The sequence below is a fragment of the Schistocerca piceifrons genome, chromosome 4 (assembly GCF_021461385.2).
Source record: "Schistocerca piceifrons isolate TAMUIC-IGC-003096 chromosome 4, iqSchPice1.1, whole genome shotgun sequence".
NCBI classification, from domain to species: Eukaryota; Metazoa; Arthropoda; class Insecta; order Orthoptera; family Acrididae; genus Schistocerca; species Schistocerca piceifrons.
The window spans coordinates 501,075,528-501,097,287 of record NC_060141.1 but is presented as its reverse complement, the minus strand read 5'-3'; the positions used below and the strand labels follow the sequence as shown (position 1 = coordinate 501,097,287).

Sequence of the window (21,760 nt, the reverse complement as noted above, 5' to 3'; positions counted from 1 at the left end):
TTGGACCTCTTTTTACTGATGGTACATAACAGCCAACAGTTATCTGAGGTTATTGGATGAAGAAGTGTGTCCGTCGTTGGTTAACGGTGGACGGGACATTTCCTGAATTCTTCCAGCATGATGGAGCCCCACCACATTATGGGCACAATGTGCGAGCATACCTGGATGTGCAGTTCCCTTAAAAGTGGATTGGTCGTAGAGGTGCTGTGGAGTGGCTACCAGGTTCACCAGATTTGACTCCTTTGGATTTTTACCTTTGAGGTCATGTCAAAGCACTGGTTTATTCTGTGAAAATACGGGATTTGCATCATCTAAAGCAGCGCATTGTTGATGCGTGTGGTCAAATTCAGCCACATGTATTGGTCAAAGTTCATCAGGACTGGGTTCGGAGCATAGCATTAACAATCCAACATAATGGACAACATATCGAGCCATTCCTATGACTGTTAGTGGTCTCTCGGGACTGTGTAACATCGGTGTAATGTCTCTTCGGCACATAACACACATTCTGCCGAGCGTCCCACCGCTGCCACATGTAACTGTCTATAGCCCAAGAATGAATAATGCTATGTTTAAAATAACAACGGCATTGTTTTTCTGGTGAAATTCTCTATCTGTTTGATATGTCACATGACCACATTCCCATTTGAAATTTTGGAGTTGAATCCAAGATGGTGGCTTTCAAGACGGCCACCATGTTGGTGGCATAGCCTATAAAGTTTCCCCCTCCCCGTTCCTTGTGTGTAGGGACTCTGTTTCCTTGTTTGCTACTCCATTTGAATTTTATGAGGGTGTTTCTGGACTTTTGGACCACCCTGTAGTACAAGTTTATATGCCAAATAATTGTGCAGATGAAGAAGAGTTTGAGAGAATGGATAATGAGAAAAAGGAAATTATGCAAACAGTTAAGACAGATGAAAATTTAATTATGGGTGTCTGGAATTTAACAGTAGGAAAAGGAAGAGAAGGAAAAATAGTTGGAGAACATGGTCTGGGGAAAAGTACTGAAAGAGGCACACCTGGTTGAATTTTGGACTGAGCATTATCTATAATCATCACTAATACTTGATTTAAGAATAACAGAAGAAGGTTGTGTACCTGGTGAGACTCCATATATTGGAAGACTTCAGAGTGATTCTATAATAGTAAGAAACCACATTTAAAATTGTAAGATATTTACAGGTGTGGATGAGGACTCTGGTCACAATTTATTGGTTATGAAATGCACACATGAACCAAAAATGGTAAAAAGTTAGGAAACTAAGAAGGTGGGACCTGGATAAACTGAAGGAATGAGAGATCATTGAGAGTTTTAAAAGGAGCATTAGGCAATGCTGGACTGAAGCAGGGGAAAGGGTTACAACAGAAGATGAATGGGAAGCTTCAAGAGAGCAAATAGTAAAGGCAGCAGAGAACAGTAACTAAAAAGACAATGACTACTAGAAATCCTTGGGTGATACAGGAGATACTGAATTTAATTGATGAAATGAGAAAATATAAAAATGAATCAGGCAAAAGGAAATAAGCAGTAATGGTTGACAAATGAAAGGCTGTAGAGGTATGCATAAGCAGGAGAAGACAGGTGGCAAAATACAAAGAAAGAAGGCAAGGGTGGAAGGAGTATATAGAAGGCCTATACAAGTGAATCAAACTTGACTGCAATATTACAGAAAGGGAAGAGGAAGCAGATGACAATGAGTTGGGAAATATGATACTATGAGAAATATTGGACAGAGCATTTAAAGACCTAAGTTGAAACAAGGTCCTTGGAGTAAATGACTTGACCTCAGAACTACTGAGATCCTTGGAAGAACAAGCCATCACAAAACTATTCCACCCAGTGTGCAAGATACATGTGATTTGCAAGAGATCCTCAGACTTCAAGAAGAATGTAATAGTTACAGTTCCAGGCACTGAGAAGTGTCAGTACTACACAGCTATCAGTTTAATAAGTCACAGTTGGAAAATACCAACAACAATTAGTGACAGAAGAATGGGAAAAATTGGTAGAAGCCTACCTTGGGGATGACCAGTTTTAATCCCAGAGAAATGTAGGGACATTTGGGGCAATACTCACCTTAAGACTTACAAGATAGGTTCAAGAAAGGGAAACCTATGTTTGATGTGTTTATAGATTTAGAGAAAGCTTTTGACTGGAATACACTCTTTGAAATTCTGAAGGTATTAGGGATAAAATACAGGGAGCAAAAGGTGATTTACAACTTGTACACAAACCAGATTGCAGTTATCAGGGAAGACGGTTATGAAAAGGTAGTAGTGATTGAGAAAGGAGTGAGACAGGGTCATAGCCTATCCCCAATGTTACTCTGCCTATACACTGAGCAATCAGCAGAGGAAACCAAGGAGAAATTTGGAAAAGAAATTTGGGTTCAGGAAGCAGACATAAAAACTTTTAGATTTGCTGATGACACTGTAATTCCGTCAAAGATAGCAAAAGACTTGGAAGAGCAGCTGAACAAAATTGACAGTCTTGAAAAGATATTATAAAATGAATATCAAGAAAAGTAAAACCAGATTTATGGAATGTAGATGGATTAAATCAGACAATGCTGAGGCAATATGAGTAGGTAATGAGGCACTAAATGTAGAAGACAATTTTTGCTGTTTGGGAGCAAAACAACTGGTGATGGTCAAAGTAAAGAGGAAGTTAAATGCAGACTGGCTATAACAAAAAGTATTTCTGAAACAGAGAAAATTGTTAACATCTAAAATATATTCAAGTGTTGTGATGTCTTCTCTGAAGGTATTCGGAGTGTGAAACATGGACAATAAGATGTTTAGACAAGAAAATAGAAGCTTTTGCAATGTGGTGACATAGAATAATGCTGTATATTAGATGGGTAGATCAAATAACTACAGACAAGATACTAAATCAAACTGGAAAAAAAAAAAGAAATTTATGGTAAAACTTGACTAAAAGAAGGAATTGATTGTGAGGACACATCCTGAGGCATCAAAGGGTAGTACATTTGGTAATGGGAGGAACTATGGAAAGGAGGGGGGGAGGTGGGGGGGGGGGGGGGGGCAAGATTGTAGAAGGAAACCCAGGCTTGAATACAGCAAGCAGATACAATGAATGCAGGTCACAGTTGTTATTCAGAGATGAAGAGGCTTGTATAGAAGAGAATACCATGGAGAGCTGCATCAACAACAACAACAAAAGACATTGTCTCTGAATGTCACATTAACATAAAAGAAATTGTCACAAACTAATGGTGTGATAACTGTCTCCTTAATGTTCAAAGTACCAAAATATGTAACTGAAAGTTAATTATATTTTCTGCAGCAAATTTTCAGTTACATATGAAATATATTCATTAGCACAGATGATAACTGAAGACACAAGCTTTGAGCTGAAATACAAGTGGCAAATGTTGGACACATAACTCTCTCCCCCCTCTACCCCTCCCCAAATAAATAAATGTATGGTCAACAACAGATTTATAGTAAAATGCAGAAATCAAGTTTGCAAATGCTATGTTTCTACATTATCAGCACTGGCTCATGGAGAACCAAGGTATTTAGTTTTTGCTGCTTGTAATTAGCTGAAAGGATAACACAAAATGACTTTGGCCCACAAAAGTACAGCTCTGTGCTGTAGTAATCAACAGCGAAGGATATCATTACTTTAAGGGAGAATTCTGCTGCATCAACTATATGCTCAACAGTGTGTTTTGGAGACACTGTCTGGGACTTTAAAAATTCTTTCACAACAAGGTCGACAGGATACTGTCATGATGTCCAGACAACACCAACAGTGCTTGCATTAAGCAGTTGTGGTTTAGAGGAAATAGGCCAATTTACCTAAGAGGTCAAGGCTGTAAGGAGAGCAGCATTTTGTAGTGAATGGGTGACAGTGGTCAGTATGATACTACTGCTTCATACTATGAACTGCATTTTGGAACTCTGTATTTCCACTTTTGTGAAAGGAGAAATACCTCACTAGCAGAAGATCTGATCAATTGCAGTAGCACCAACAAACAGAAATTCAAATTACGCCCAATCTACTATGATATTCTCCTGATTCATAAGTATGACTCACTACACATGAGTTTGTCAAGTCAGAATAAATGTTCAATTCTCCAAACAAAAACTGCTTGGCAAGTTTACATATTTATGGGCCACATGAGAGAAATAAATGGTAGAAGCTATCAAAGTAAAACTCATTTGTTATTTTGTACGGCTCATGGTCTTCTCAAAACAAACAACTCCTAAACAGTTAATAAAACAAATTTTTCAATCAAGTTAAGGCATTTCTCTTCTATATATTAAGAAGATGATAACCAAATACATTATTTCTGTGTTATAAAGGAAAGAAGTGGCAGCATTTCAGAAACAAAGAAAAATGGATGAAATAAAAAAAACTTCTCCACTAGTGATCTACTTTAAAAAATACAGTTTTTGTGTTATCATTCTGTAGTTCATAACTGCACAGTACTTGTGAAAGATGGAGAATTGATAGTAATAAAAACGTAATCAAGAGAGAAATTATTTAGATACAAGTGAGCCCATTACCAGCTCAGAGTACTGTGTGCAGCTATTTTTGAAATCTTTGATGGTAGATACTTATTTGTGAATAAAATCTGATCAAAGACATGGTGTATTACTGTGTAAAGCCACATAGAATTGTCACAATGCCAAAAAACACTCTCTTGACAAGTTAATAAACTGACAGTACTTTGGTAAGTTTGCCTCTTCAATGGTAGCAAAGGTGGGCTATGCCAGCAACTGGAAAAATATAGCAATAAACAGAGAATAGTGGCAACAATAAAAAAAACTTGGTTGTGAGAACTCAATGTCTTGATATTCAATAATAAAAAAGCTGGAAAGCATGTCACGCTCAAACAGCCGTCGATTGCAGTGACTCATCCTGACATAACATGACAAAAATAGAATGCATCTTTCTTGATGTAGCAGACTGTGCAGCACTTTGAAACTTTCTGGTATGGACTACACCAGGACTTAATCTGGAATCTTGCCGGCTTCTGAGTTCAAGATTAGATCTAGCACACAACTTTAATTGGCAAGAAAGGTTCAGAACTTACAGAACAGGTCAAAATGAGTCACATACGGAAAACAATGAAATGAATGCTTCTAAATTGTTATTTAAGTTTTATTTTTCTACAAGAAACTTAACTTAAATCTCCACAAACCTCTAAGAATATTTAAAAAGAGGACACAAGGGTTGTAGACGGAACTTGAAATACTAACTGAAGTAATTTAGAGTAATTATTTATAGCAATTTATAACCATATGAACTGTTTTCCAACTGCAAGTATTTGCTGTAATGGATAATTTTTACTAATATCATTTCTAGGGTGCAAAAGAAATTTCTGACATGAAGTAATTTTAAAATAAAGCTCACAAGAAACATCTCTTGAGATAATAACAGTGTTTTGATTTTCTTTGCAAAATACATACACACAGTTATTAATGCACTAGGAAACATATGAATACATTTACTAACATGGAGTGTGTAAGAATGAAACTATTTTTGTCAAAATGTGATTAATAACAGCTAAAGCTCCTTGTGAAACACTGTCACATACTGTTATGTAAATACTCCACCATCAACTAAATCCACAGTGATAACTAGTATTCCAATTCTGGAAATTATGTCACCCACACAAAAGCAGATTATAACTGAAACATTTAGAAGGGTATCTGAATTCTTTTTGGCAATACATACCTGGGGGATATCTGTGTAATATGTTTGATGGGAACGGTGCTCACTTCAGTTTGCAGCAATGATTTTCTATAGGCTGTGGCAGCTTCACCAGGAATGTAGGTCACACTGAAAATTATGAAATGAGGTTCTGACTCAAACACTCAAGTTAAAAATTCTAAAGTGTACATAAATTCACTAGAAATTAAAAAAAAAGAAAAACGAAAAAAATGCAGTGTAAAAGTGGGTACATTGATCATGTATGAAGTTTTTTTCTTTTTAAAAATGTTGCTACTCTATATTTGCTGACAGAAGTTTCAATTATTGCTGTTTTTCGTGGATAATTGCCCTTGGAAGACAATGTATATAAAAGACACAATGATTTCTCTCCTTATCTGCCATACCTAAATACGTAAGTGGCACATAAACTTCTTTTTTTATTTTGCTTGCTAACTATGTGAACATTAATCTTCCTCCCTTAATTTGTTTACTAGAAAACTGTATGAATTAACTCTAGGAAGACAAGAACCAAATATGAAAATAATCTGATGCAATGGCAGCAGAGATGTGGGAGAAATTTTACACCCACAGTAGTTAACATTAATTGTGATGTTTGACAAGAAGCACTACATTGGTTATGAAGTGAAAAATTTTAAGCCTGTGCTGCCACAAAATCTTGTGCACCTATTAAGATACCACTACAGTAAAGAAAAAGCTTTGGTATAATACAAATAATAAAAAAAAGTGGGGGGAGGGACAGGAAACAACTCACTGTATAGGTGAGACTTTGAGTAGTCAATAAACACATTAACAATACTAAGGAGACTGCTGAGCCTTTGGGAGAATTCTTCTAGAATACACATACACCTGCATGGTTACTAAGTCCCAGGCAACCATACTGTGCTGGAAATGCAGCTTGTGCTATCAACAAATCAAGGTCTCAGCTATAGAGGGAGTTGTTACCTGTACTCCTTCCATTACAGGTACCATTACACTACCAGAAAGCAAAAGATGACTCTTTTCACGTATTTCAACATTAATATTCATATTAATGTAGTAAAAGATAAAAAATATTATGTACAATTAGTAGTAGTCAAGTAAAATTAAAATCTGAGCTATATAGAACACATCTCTATATGAAGTATCAAGACACACATATTTTCCTTGTTCTTTGATAGGAAGTAAAGGGCAAATGGTAAATAATGCTATGAAGACAGTGGCAAATATGAACACAGAGAAGTTGTTACTCAGGTATCAGCAATATAATGTGCACTGCTATATGGCTAAAAGTTCCATTGTATAGTAGAGTACAACCAAGATTTTAAAATGTTTCCTCTCCTCTTCCTCCTCTGCCCCCCCTCCCCCAACCCCAACAAGTCCCAAATCTGCAGAATCACTTTGCAACTTCTTTGATCACCAAGTCTACAGTGTTAATTCTATGACATGCATCCTTCAACAGCTGCGAATAACACTCCAAACAGCAGCTACACTTGTGGGCCTGAATGAGTTACTTACATCCTGTCTAGGTGCTGTACAACCATAAAATTTCATCATATTCGATGGCATCTGGAAATCTATGTCTGGTAAGAGATTAGCAGATAAAAATATTTCACTAATATTATAAGATGAACAGAAAGCAATAATTTATCCAAACAGTGCACCAAAATGTTTTACAACACAAGTAACAGCATATACAATGAAGTGCGAAAAACATTGGTATAGGCATGCATATTCAAATACAGAGATATGTGAACAGGCAGAAGATGGTACTGTAGTCAGCAATGTCTGTATAAGAAGAGTCTGACACAGTTGTTAGATCGGTTACTGCTGCTAAAATGGGAGGTTATCAAGATTTAAGTGAGTTTGAACATGACATTATAGTCAGCGCATGAGCGATGGGACATAGCACCTCCAAGGTAGTGATGAAGCAGGGATTTTTCCATATGACCATTTCACGAGTGTACTGTGAATATCAGGAACCTGGTAAAATATAAAATCTCCAACATCACTCCTGCCAGAAAAAGATCCTGCAAGAATGGGACCAACGATGACTGAATAGAATCATTCAGGATGACAGAAGTGCAACCCTTCTGCAAATTGCTGCAGATTTCAATGCTGGGCCATCAACAAGCTTCAGCATTTGAACCATTCAAAGAAATATCATTGATATGGGCTTTCAGATCAGAAGGCCCAGTCATGACTTGTGTACTCTTGCTGACTGCATGATACAAAGATTTATATCTCACTTGGACCCGCCAGCACCAACAATGGACATGTTGCTTGGTTGGATGAATCTCATTTCAAATTGTATTGATCGGGTGGACGTGTACGGGTATGGAGACAACCTCATGAATCAATGGACCCTGCATGTCAGCATGGGACTTTTGAAGCTGGTGGAGGCTCTGTTATGGTGTAGGGAATGTGCAGTTGGAGTGATATGGTACCCCTGATACATCTAGATATGACTGTGACAGTTGTCATGTATGTAAACATATTGTCTGATCACTTACATCCATTCATGCTCATTGTGCATTCCGAAGGACTTGGGCAATTCCAGCAGGACAACACAACACCCCACATGTCCAGAGTTGCTAAAGAGTGGCTCCATGAACACTCTTCTGAGTTTAAATACTACAGCTGGCCACCACACTCCCCGGACATGAACATTATTGAGTATATCTGGGATGCCTTGCAAAGTGCTGTCCAGAAAAGATCTCCATCCCCTCGTACTCTTACGGATTTATGAGCACCCCTGCAGGACTCATTGTGTCAATTCCCTCCAACACTACTTCAGACATTATTCAAGTCCATACCATGTCGTGGGGTCGTACACGATATTAGGCAGGTACCAGTTTCTTTGGCTCTCCAGTGTATATGAGGATTATATCTATTTTATAATTACTGCAACAAATGTCAGGGCACTCATTTTCAGTTGTCCCCATCAAGATATATCAACAACACCTGTCGGCAGCTAAGGGTTTCAATTAATTATCATTTATTCTAGAGAAGCTGCACAGCCATCAATGGTATCTGTTCTTTCAAGAACAGTTACTATCTTCATATATACTGAAACAAATGTGTTAGAAAATATTCTCTAGACAGAAGGTACTAAAAAGAAACTTGCATTTCAAACTAATAAGCACTTCATCACATCACAATAAAAAAATGAAAACTTTAATGAGCAGAGCGATAGATATTCAAATAAATTATTGTGGCATCCATCATAAAAATGTTTTTTGTAAGTCTCTAATGTGTGGAACTGATAATTTTATATTTGGATGCTTTGCATATTAAGAGTCTCCCATAAGTCCAACCCCTCGTCCAAGTCATGGGAGACGGGCAACGGCACAAAGTAGGGGACTGCCTGTAGGGGCGATGTACAGCGGGGACTTCGTGTGCTCCAGGACCGCTACGGTAGCTGGGAAGGCCCTATGGGAACCCTGAAACGTGACGGCTAACGGGGCTCTGGTGAAGCTGCGATAGGCCTAGCAAGCCAGTAGTGGATAAATCAACTGCTTTTAAAAAGGGAACATGCCTCAGATCACGGAACGGATTTAAAGGAAACCGACCAAGCAATGGAAAAGGATTACGAGATGGTTTACGACTGGGCACCTTAAACGTAAGGACTCTAACTGGGAAGTTAGAAGAAATTGTAGAAATGATGGAAAGGAGGAAATTGGACGTCTTGGGACTTGCTGAGACTAGGTGGAGAGGAGTTGGTGAAAAACCACTAAGTAAAGGATGTAAACTGTACTGGATAGGGAATGAGAGGGGAAGAAATGGAGTGGCAATAGTGGTCAGAGAGGGTCTGCAGGAGGAGGTGGAAGGTATCAATGATCGAATGATAAAAGCCAGAGTACGAGTGAAAGGAAAAAGCATTGAAATCATCCAAGCATATGCCCCACAGGTGGGGTGTACAAAAAAGGAGAAGGAGGAATTTGAAGATGACATGCAAAAGCAGCTAAATGGAGGTAATCAGATTGTAATAGGGGACCTCAATGCACATGTTGGCACAGACAGGAAAGGATTCGAGGAGATAATGGGACCAGAGGGCTGGGGGAACCGAAATAGAGAAGGAAAATTGTTGCTGGAATTCTGCAAGAGGAATGGGCTGGCGATCGCAAATTCCTGGTACAAGAAGAGAAGTAGCCACAAAAAACTTGGTACAGTGGAGACTGGTCCCAAACTTCAGTAGTAGACTATGTACTAGTGGATAGGCAGATGATGAGCAGCCTCACAGATGTTAAGGTCATTCCATCTGAGGCCTTAGACAGTGACCATCGGCTGTTGGTAGCCACCCTGAGAGAGAAAAAAGATAGGAGGGCAACAGATATACAGGAGGAGGACCCAGTACCAGACACTGATCAGGAAGAAGCTGCCAAAGGAAGATCAGAGAACAGTGGAAGAAGAATGGGGAGATTTTAAGAGGGCTCTAGTTGAGGCAGCTGAGACTTTGTGTGGAAGAACCCCATGGTGGAACAACATATGTAAAGAGGCAGTACTTCGAAAGAACAAATCCTTCAGAGAATGGTTCCAGACCCGAACAGAGGAAGCTAGGGTAAAATATAAGGAAAGCAAGAAAGCGGCACAGACCGTAGTAAGGGCGGAGAAGAAGAAGTGGATGGAAAAATGGACAAGAATGTTAGAAGAGGACAGTGAAGGGAACAAAAAAGTACTTTACACCATGGTAAGAAATAAGAGGAACAACAGAAGCGAGTGCCTGAGGATCATGGATAACAATGGAAGAGTTGTGGAGGAAATGCATGAGCTCAAAAAGATTTGGAAGGAGTACTTTGAAGATCTGTTGAATGCCGCCAAGCGGGTAACTAACAGCGATGGAGAGCCTAAGGCAGCAGACGATTATAATAGTGGGGAAATTGATGATCTAACTTGGAATGAAGTGGAAGAAGCCATAAAGAGGATGAAAGGGGGCAAGGCACCAGGTTGGGACGAAGTAACAGTGGATATGATACGAGCAGCAGGAGAAGTAGGAACCCAGTGGCTATACAGAGTGCTGAGGGTGGTGTGGAAGGAGAACAGAATTCCTGAGGATTGGAAGAAAGGAATTATAGTCTCAATCTTCAAGAAAGGGGATAAAAGGAGATGTGAAAACTACAGAGGAATCACCCTGCTATGCCACTGTGGAAAAATCTATGAAAAGATCCTGGAGAAGAGAATAAGAAGCAGTATTGAAAGTAGACTGCAAGAGGAGCAGTATGGTTTCAGACCGGGAAGATCAACAACGGACCTCATATTTGCGGTAAGGCAACTGCAGGAAAGGCACTATGAGTACGGGAAGGACTTAATCATGGCCTTTTTAGATATTGAGAAGGCGTATGACAGTATCTGTAGGGACAAGCTCTGGGATGTGCTGAACGCAAAAGGGATAGATGAAGAGATAACACGAAAAGTCAGAAAAATGTATGAGGGAAGTGAGAGTTGTGTGAAAGTGGGGAGGGAACGTACTGCATGGTTCAAGCTGGAAAATGGGCTGCGACAGGGAAGTGCACTTTCGCCTTTATTGTTTATTATTGTTACGGATGAAATCCTACAGCAAGTATCAGATGCAATTGGAGATCATAAAATGAAAGCAGTGCTTTTTGCCGATGACCTGATGTTATGGGGAAATTGGGAGAAGGAGGTGCAAGAGCAGTTAGATGTATGGGAGGCAATGGCAGCACAATATGGAATGCATTTCTCTGCAGAGAAAAGTGAAATAATTGTCACAACAAGAAACAAGAATAGGCCAAATGTGGATTTAACTTGCGGAGGGGAAAAACTACAAGTGGTAGAGAACTTCAAGTACCTGGGAAGCATGATTGAAAGTAAGGGGGGAAACACAATGGAAATAAATGAAAGGTGCAGAAAAGCAGGGCAGTTCTACAAATGCATTAGGGGGCTTATTTGGAGCAAGGAGGTGCCACAGAAATCCAAGGGAATTATATACCGAACCTACTTTGTCCCCATATTGGCATACGGAAGTGAGACATGGGTAATACACAAAAGCGACAAAAGTAGAATACAGGCTAGTGAAATGAAGTTCCAGAGGAGCAGGTTGAGTGTAACAAGACGAGACAGATTGCGAAATGTGTATGTGAGGGAAAGACTAAAAGAGGAACCAGTACAGGACAGGATAGAAAAATCAAGACTGCAGTGGTATGGACACATGAGGGAAGAATTCCAAAGAGGATGTTTGATCTGCAACTGGAGGGGAAGAGGCCCAGAGGAAGACCAAGAGATAGATGGGTGAAGGGAGTGAAGGAATGTGTGACGAGAAGAGGAGAGAACTGGATGAAGGTGGAAGAGGGGGAATGGTGGAAAGACAGAACACGATGGAGAGGCTTGTGTTCCCGACAGACCCAGCCAGTGGCTGGAAACTGTCCAAGATGATGATGATGATGATGCATATTAAGAGTTGTTAAAAGCTGGTACATTTTTAGCAGGAAAGGGTATTTTATTTGCAGCAATAAATGATGTGAGACAATCTGGGCAAACAGGTGTATGAAACTGATAATAGAGGGAGGGAGGGGGAGGGGGAGAGAGAGAGAGAGAGAGAGAGAGAGAGAGAGAGAGAGAGAGAGAGAGAGAGAGAGTGGGGGGTGGGGGAGTGGGAAGATACTTTTTCTGCTTCTTCATAACAGACAGCTTAAAATTATGCATGGAAGAAATAAATACAGTGATGTGATTAACAGGGTAGCTCATAAGCACAGTCAAATGAAAGCAAAAAGACTGATATTTGGAAATGCAGGAAGACTGTGTCACAGATGTATAATGTTAAAATAAATTACAGGAGTATACTAAAGAAATATGATAGCCAGTTATATCAGTGAGAAGTAAGTAGAAACAGAAAAATGAGAGTAATGACAAGGAGGTTCCTCATACATACATACATACATACATACATAACACTGACAAAAAAAACCATACTACACTTTGACATTTTAAGGTGCCAGGTACTGTGCCAGATATCAGTGATGTCCACGGACAACATTTTAATGATGTGACTCGTCTTCATCAGATGATACCTGAGAAAGTCCATCGAATGGAACAAGTCCAGTATTTATACTTACTCCCAACCCCTTACTTGGTCAGTTCTAGACACTTTGCATATGGTCAGTTCCCACAAAAAATGAACTGAGGGGTTCCATCTTTGGTCTGGTGCATCTGGCCACAAGATGGCGCTATGTTGTTGGACCAGTGTGCCAAGCCTGAAGTAGGATTGGACCAAAATCTGCATTCCAGCTCACAGCCAGGTGGACCATTCCAAAGGTGGAAAATCTCGGTACATTCCTAGGGGGAATGGACCACAGACAAAGCACCTAGAATTGACCATGGAGGGGAAAGGCAGTAAATTTAACTGCTGGACCCATTCCACTCAAAAAGCAATCACAAATAGTACCTGATTCAGACATATCACATAGTCAAAACATTGTGGATGGACGACACTGATATCTGGCAGAACACCAGACACCTCAAGGTGTCAGCAGATCAGTGGATACACCTGAAGAATTACATACTACACTTTAGTGATAGATGTATTTCAACACAGTTACAAACTAACAAAAAAGTATTATTATCTTTGTGTACCTCTTCTACCGTAACAGAAAAGAGAATGATATATAAGAGCAGTACACTTTATGCAAAATGAAACTATAGATAAATATGTTTGTGAAATACAAAAATAATCATGACAGTAAACATAAACTATTACTTACAGCTCTATAAGGATACTTTTATCACTTCAACTGCTCCCCTTATTTGCACTTAAACCAAACAAAGTGAACAGATAGATAAATCTTATGAGTAGTTGACATTTCTCTCTCCTGCTTTACTGTTTCACAAGAGTTAAATGAATAACATGTGACTCTCTTTTATGGTTAGTTACTTTCAGTCTCATCTTTGAAGATACTCTTCATCTGGACTCTGTTAGGGGTGAACATAAAGTTTTAAATATTGCCTTGAAAAAACCAGACTGCGACCATGGAAATTGGTGATAATGTTAGTCCTTCTCTACGTATTCATCCTCTATTACAACACACTTTCCTTAATAGTGGATAACTTGACAGAAACCTTTGTTTTAAAAGTCTGTATTTTGGCTGCTCAGCAAACCTTCCACCTCGAAAATCACTATCCTGAAAATGCAAAACATACTGTGGTTTCATCATCCCAGAAAAGAGGAGTAAGTCACTGAGTTCCATGTCAGAAAAATATGGAGGGCCAAACAAAATTCAACAGTCCAAAGAAGCAGCATGTGCGAGCTGGTGTATTGTTGTGAAGCAAAAAATGACCCCTTGAACAGCTTCCCATGAGCTTTGTCTTCACAGCTTCCCATGAGCTTTATCTTCACAGCTTCCCATAAGCTTTATCTTCACAGCTTCCTACAATTTTGTGCTTCCTACAATTTTGTCAGGAGATATTGGTATTATACTCTTGTGATGGTTTGCCCTTCAAGCATAATCTGTTAGCACCACACCATAGCAGTCATGATAAAATCATTCAACATCACCTTGTCCAGTGATACTGGCGGTAAATCCACTTATTTGCTCCTTTGTTTCAGGATCATAGTGTTACACCCAACACTCATCCATGGTGATTAAGCAGCTAAAGAATTCATCCAGACTAGCTTAACACCACTGCATTATTTCTGCTGCTGTCTTGGTATAGTTGGCATTTTGAAAGGGTGTGAGCAGCCATGGAACCCAAAGGTCATCCCTTGTCTTTCATGATATAAACTACTCCAATATTATTTAATTATGTAAAAATATAAGAAGTACAGAAAAATAATACTTTTCTTTGATAACAGAGGAGCTAAGGTTAAATGAAAACTGCAAAAAAGCAAAAATGGAAAAAATGGAAAAAATGGAAATTACATTTATTGCATAAATTATGAACTCCACCACTGCCGGTCCCAAGTCCGGGGCCTCATTTCGCAAGTGATGAGGAAGGAGGAGGGGGAGGAGTAACACCTCGTTAAAAAAAACCTGGGTCCAGCTGGCTTCGGATGGTAGCACCCTGTAAGGGCCCCTGCCTAGGGTTACTAGGTGAAACCTGGTCAACGGTCTCAAAGGCGGAAGAGGAAGTTCAGATTCCCAACGGCGGAGAGAGCGGAAGAACTACCTCCAGGACTCACAATCTTGGTTGTACATTTTGTGGCCTTTGGGCCACACCCAAAATAACTTTCATCAATCATGGAAGTGTGTGATGTAAACTATTTTACCCCAGGTGGACGATCCACCGTACGCCAGTACGTCAGCAGACATTCGGATTCTGGGGAGTCTGCAACATTGCACAAAGACAAGTCGGAGTGTCTTGGAATCTCATCCAAATTTCAATATAGGCAATCAACGTACCTAGCAACTTTCAATGCAAACTCATTGTTGAAAACCGGAAAACTAAAACATCTAACAGATACGCTAAAGAACCACAACATACTCATAACAGCCATTCAAGAAACACGATACATGGATACAGATACCTTCGATTCCGAAGGTTTTAGGATATACAAAGGGAAAGTGGGACCGAGAGTAATGAAAAATGTACCACATCTTGGTACAGCCTTTATAATCAACAAACAAATCTTGAACTCAATAGTTGGCTTTGATTCCCAATCAGAAAGAATCTCCAGTCTTACATTCACAAGCACAAACAAAATCTACACAATTATCAATGCACATGCCCCTATAAACGAGGATAACAGGAAAAACAAAGAAAAAGTGGAGGCCTTTTGGAATCATCTAGATGACATTGTTCAGAAAATTCCAGATAAAAACATCATCATTCTTCTTGGAGATTTTAATGCACAGATTGGTAAAGAAAAAAGATATAAGAAAATAGTTGGAAACTATCCTGCACACAAGAGAACAAACAGAAATGGTGTGAGACTAATAGAACTTTCCCAAGCACACAATTTAATTCTTAAATCCACAGCTTTCAAAAAACTACCATGAAGACAAAAAACATGGATATCCCCAAATCCTAGCCTTGGGGAATTTCAACTTGATCATGTGGCAATTAAGAAGATTTCTAGCAAAGAAATCATGAACGTTAGGGTACTCAGGGGTGCAAACTTGGATTCAGACCATTACCTTTCTAAAATTAAGTTCAAAGTCATCCCAAACAGGAAACGCAGCATGAAACAAATTAAGGGTCGGAAGTATAGCACAGAAAAGATATTAAAATCAGATGAATTCACAAAAGCAACAGAAACCATTCAGACACAAAGCTGGGGGGATATCAAGGAAAACCTCATTACTACAGCTGAACGGATAGCACCTAACAAAAAAAGTAAAAAACATGCCTGGTGGTCGCTGGAATGTGATGCCCTCATTGAAACGAGAAAACAGGCATGGCAAAATTGGCAATCACAGAAAACAGAAGAAAGTAGATTGAATTTCATTACAGTTAGAAAACTGGTAGATAAAAATATAAAAAGGATTAAGAAGACACATGAAAACAAAACTCTCCTCCAAATTGATGAAGAATTTGCTAAAAACAACACAAGGAGCTTTTACAGAACTTTCAAACAAAGATTATCAAGATACAAAGCACCCACCCTCCAATTTCGAGATGTAAATGGGACCATCGCTCACAACAACACGGAAAACTGCAAAATACTAGCAGGCTACTTTGAGAAACTCTTGAACTGTGAACCCATCCTTGAAAAATTTGAATCCATTCCAAACAACCGTGAGAAGCCGGATTCAGAACCACTGACGACTGAAGAACTACAGAAGGTCATCTCAGAACTTAAAAACAACAAGGCGTCCGGAGAAAATCAAATAGTGGCCGAACTATGGAAAAAGGCTGACAAAAATGCAGTTACATACCTAAAGTGTGTTTTCGATCAAATCTGGAAAGAATAAGAGATCCCCGCAGAATGGAGAACAGCTCTCATCCACCCTATCCACAAGAAAGGTTTGAAGACAGACCCCAACAATTACAGAGGAATATCACTGCTGGATATAACGTACAAGATTCTTTCTAAAGTCCTTTTGAACAGGGCAGAGCCGCAATTGGATCCGCAAATCGGGGAATACCAGGGAGGTTTTAGAAAGGGTAGATCATGTTCGGAACAAATACTAAACCTCAAAAACATCATGGCTTACCAAAAATCAAGGGCAAAGACATACGTAATCTCCTTCATTGATTTCAAAAAAGCATATGATTCGACTGATAGAGAATCTCTGTTATCAGTCCTGGAAGAAATGGGTTTGGATAAGAAAACAACTAATATTATAAAAGCGACCCTTACGAATACATTTTCGAAAGTTAAATTTATGGGCGAACTATCGGAACCCTTTGAAATAAAAACGGGAGTGCGACAAGGCGATGGGCTCTCACCGTTGCTGTTCAATCGTGCTCTTGAGAAAGTAGTCAGAGAATGGAACACAAATATTAAGAGTGGTATAAGACTGGGTTGCAAAAAGAAGAACCTTAAAGTAAATTGCATTGCTTTTGCAGGTGATATGGCCCTGTTTGCTGAAACAATGGAAGAAGCACGGGAGCAAATCCTTGAACTAAAGAAACAAGCAGCTAAAATTGGTCTTCACATCTCCTCTGAAAAAACTAAGATATTGACAAACATCAAGCACTCATGTCAATACCTCAAAGTTCAAGAACAGAAGATTGAAATAGTAAAAGAATTCAAATATCTCGGAGAATGGATTACTTGGAATGCTGGGGAAAGCAAAGCAATGGAATCCAGAAAAAATGAACTTGAATTGGCCTTCCAACTAACAAAAAATACATACAACAAAAAATCCCTTTCATGGGGGTCCAAAATTACACATTACAAGACAGTGATTAAGCCAGAAGCACTGTATGCAGCAGAAACACTTAACATGAATTTCAAAGGCCAAATGGAGAAACTTGAGATAAAGGAAAGAAAAATTTTAAGAAAAATCATTGGGCCAAAATTTCAAGACAATAAGATTATATACATTAAAAAAGAAACTCTCTACAAGAAAATTGAAAAACTTTCAGATTCTATGCGAAAAAGGAGAATAAATTTTTATAGTCATCTTCTCAGAATGAATTCCAACAGATTAACTAAACAAATCTTTGACTTCTTCCGTAACCGAAAAACGAAGCCCAACTGGTTTAAAGAAACTGAGAAAGACCTAGTGGAATTAAATATTTCAGAAAATTCACTTATTGATTGAACTGCTAAATTAATTACTAAAGATGAAAACATAAGGTTCCAAGACAAATCCACACAAAAGTCCAAATCCTTCATCTCGGAAGAAGAGAGGAGAAGAAGATCAGAATGAATGAAGAAATACTGGGCCCTAAGAAAAGAACAACGCACAAAGAAATGATTGATCCAGCGTACCCCAAAGAGGGTGAAACGAAAGAAGAAGAAGAAGCATAAATTATGATTAAAATAGCAATCTCTGAATCATGCTTTGAGCTATAGACTGCAGATTTTTAAATCATATAAGTGAGAATCTAATCTCCAAAATAAAACTTTAATTCATGTATTAGTGACAGAGTTTAATCAAAATCATCTATGAAGTCAAATGTACATGGATTCCACCAGATAATTTATTAATTTAAGTCACAGTACAATTCAGTGGCAGTATGTCCACACTCACATCAATCACCATCAGTAACAGTCTGCATAAAAACAATAGTAAGTTCAATAATGTTGATAAATCCTCTTATAATTCACATAAAAGCACAAGAAAGCAGAGATCAGACAACGATTTTAAAACCCACATGCATTACTCTTTGTAAAGTATCGATATGAGTGCTTTCTACTAAGGAAGTCCATATTTTATTAATTACTTAACACTATAATGGAAAATTGTCTACTGACAGCAATTTCCACACCATTCATGATTTCATGACCCCCTCACAGCTTCAATTTGCCACACCTCTCTCCCACTTTACAGTTTTGACAGAAGCTCTCTAGTACACGTTGCAGAACTAATGTAGCACGAAAAAGGATGATGTGAATAATAAAGAAAGAGCCAGAAGCTCCATTACAATGTATATTTTGTTATAAAGTGAAATGTCCATTTCAAATATTTCTGCAAGTTTAATGCAAATATTGTAGGTCTTCTAATAATTGTCCTACATGCAGTTCTCTTAGAATAGCTTTATAAGGCATTTCTATTCAACCAGTGAAGATTCCTTTCACAATATGAACATGTGTCAAATATGATTAATGTAAATTTAAATTGTAATTGCACAAAAAAGGAACATTTTCTAATCCTTCCAACTTTTGTATTACATCTGTATTTGTACATGAAGCAAACATAAAGCAAGCCTCGAACTGGTATCTCCTGATAACGTTACCGATTTCTACAAAGCCCCAGTAAGGGACATTAATGATAACGCCAAATGTTTGCCCCAATCAGCTACTATTATATTCAAGGAAGGACACACACTGTAGTAACTAGAAAACTTATGTCAATTAGTTTAATGAAAAATAGTGCATTAGTAGCTTTGCATGTAAATGGTACAGAGCTTGTTTAAATGCTTAAAAAACAGTGAAAGTGTTAAATGCTGAACATTAACATGATTACAGCAGAGTCCCATTAATCCGAACTAAATGGGACCGGATCTTGTTCGGATTACTGATTTGTTCGGATTAGCCAGAGTTACGGTGACGAGTTTCTATAATGAAGTATACCAAGCAGATAAATAGGTACACCATGGTAACAATTGGGGAAAAGTGTGGGAACAATGGCTCACTCTCACTCCCTGCTCTTGTTGTTATACATTGTGGAGACCTCTGTAATGTCTGAGGTCAGTGCACTGCCAGTTAGCTCACAAAGCATGTGGTTATGTTAGCTATCAATCACTGGCACATGTAACAGTTGTACTGTATTCGTTCAAGTGTATTGGTGTACATATTTTCATAGCGAGTAAATGGAAACATACAGCGTTAACTCTCAAAGAAGAACTGAATGCTTTGAAGCGGATAGACAATGGTGATAATGTATCTAAACTGGCAACCATTTGTGATTGGAAGAAGAACCTAGTGAAGCTCGAACAGTCCTGTCCAACGTCTTCAGGAAAAACACTCAAAATTCGGCAGACTTTGAAACAGTCCCAGTACAATAAAGTGGATGAAGCTCTTTTCCTTTGGTTTATGCAGAAGTAGAAAGGGGAACTCCTCTGAATGGAGCACTGGTTTGGGAGAACGCGTTTACCTCAACAAGTTAATGAAAGGTGATGAGTCTTTTAGTGCGAGTACGGGTTGGTTGGGCAGATTCAAAAAAGTCATGGAATCCATCAGCTAACAATTACTGGAGACAAGCTTTCTTCTGACCATCATGCAGCAAAGGAATACTTGGGTGAGTTTGAAAAAATGATAAGAGAGGGAAAGTACTCTCCCCAACAAATTTATAATGCTGACAAGACTTGCCTTAATTTTAGGGCATTGCCAACAAAAAGCCTGGTATCAAAAGCAGAAGACCATGCTCCTGGTCTTAAAATGTGCAAAGATCATGTGACTTTATTAGTGTGCAGCAAAGCTGCTGGTAATCACAAGCTGCCTTTAATGCTGATCAGCAAATCTGCTAGGCCCAGAGCTTTTAAAAACTGCAACATGAAGTCCCTGCCCATATATTATTGCAACCAGATAAAAGCATGGATGGATGGTAAGCTGTTTGAAGAATGGTTTTATGGTCAGTTTGTTCCCTCTGCTCAATGGTTATCCAAGGAAAATCATTTGTCTCCACATGCAATCCTTTTGATTGATAACGCGTCATCTCACCCCAGCACTGAGGAATTATGTGGTGGAGAAATTGTGGCGAAGTTTTTGCCACCGAATGTTACATCACTTCTACAGCTGACGGACCAGGGCGTACTGCAAACATTAAAACTGATTTTTAAGAATGCTGATCCAAGATTATAGCATTCCTTTAGTGGACAAAATAAAAAAGACCAATGTGAAGGATGTTGTTAATTGGGCTGCTGAGGCATGGCAGAATATTTCAGAAAATACTCTGAGAAAATGGTGGAGGAAACTGTGGACATCTCTTGAATTTCAGGAAAACCTAGCTGAGAATGAAGAGGAAAATCTACTACAAATGATACAGACAATTCCCGGACGTGAAGAAGCTATTGAAGGAGACATGGATGAGTGGATGGCAGCAGACAGGGCATGTGTGGAGAACCTTAATGATGCTAATTTAGTTGCTGCTGTGACTCAAGACCAGGAAGAAGTGGACTGCTGTCATGGATGTGACAATGACACTGAAAGCAACAAAGGAGAGCTGGTGCCACACAGTGACACATCAGAAGCCCTTGACCTCATGCTACAGTATTTGAAGCAACATCCTACTGCTACACCTGCTGATTTGATGTTTATGAGATGATGGTGCAACTATGTGTCATATAACAGACTGTCTTCATTACACCAAAAACTAATGATTGAGTTTTTGTCATCTAAAAAGTAGGGATAAAATGTCTGCTGTATTTTAGTAAGTTTGACAGCTTTTCTTTCGTTGTTATGAATTGTTTAAACCTAATCTTTTCTTGCCAATTTTTCTGATACATGTTTACTGTACTGTGTAAATTAAAATAGTGTGTATGTACAGTAGTTTACTGCACAGTTTTGCATACTTAGACTAACATTTTTCATGTTCGGATTAACCGAACATTCAGATTAGCGGTACTCTGCTATATATCATTCCATCATAAGGCTAACCTCCAACAAAATGGCATTTACTAGCTCATTTTTGCTTTAGTCAATAGCTTTTTGTCATTTTTACTAATTTAGAAAAATTGCTGACAACTGTAACTATAGCTTACTTATTTCACCTTGAACAAATTGTTATTGATGCATTCTGTCCATGAATATTTCTTTACCCATTTTTATAGATAAATACATAACCATTTCACTTGCTTATGTGGTGAATTACACATTATTTCTTCATTGTTGATCATATTTGTACAACAATACAACAAGTTCAGTGTTAATGGTTAAGGCCTGACGTCTGTTGTTTATGCGTGAATTCCATCAGTTCAAAGCTGCAAAGCTTTGTTCTTTGTTGGTGTGATATTTAAAACTTTAATTGTTATTGAGTAACACATGTATTGTACTATTGAAGTTACTTTGAC

The 21,760-nt window shown here is 38.6% G+C and overlaps 1 protein-coding gene across 1 annotated transcript in view; it reads right to left on the bottom strand.

Annotated features, from left to right (window-relative positions):
- Positions 1-21,760, bottom strand: part of LOC124795948 (multiple PDZ domain protein) — a 1,551,599-nt gene that overhangs the window by 1,163,741 nt on the left and 366,098 nt on the right. The window contains exon 5 of the mRNA XM_047260028.1: positions 5,711-5,815. Within this exon, the coding sequence (XP_047115984.1) occupies positions 5,711-5,815 (105 nt within the window). The remainder of the gene's footprint in view (positions 1-5,710; positions 5,816-21,760) is intronic.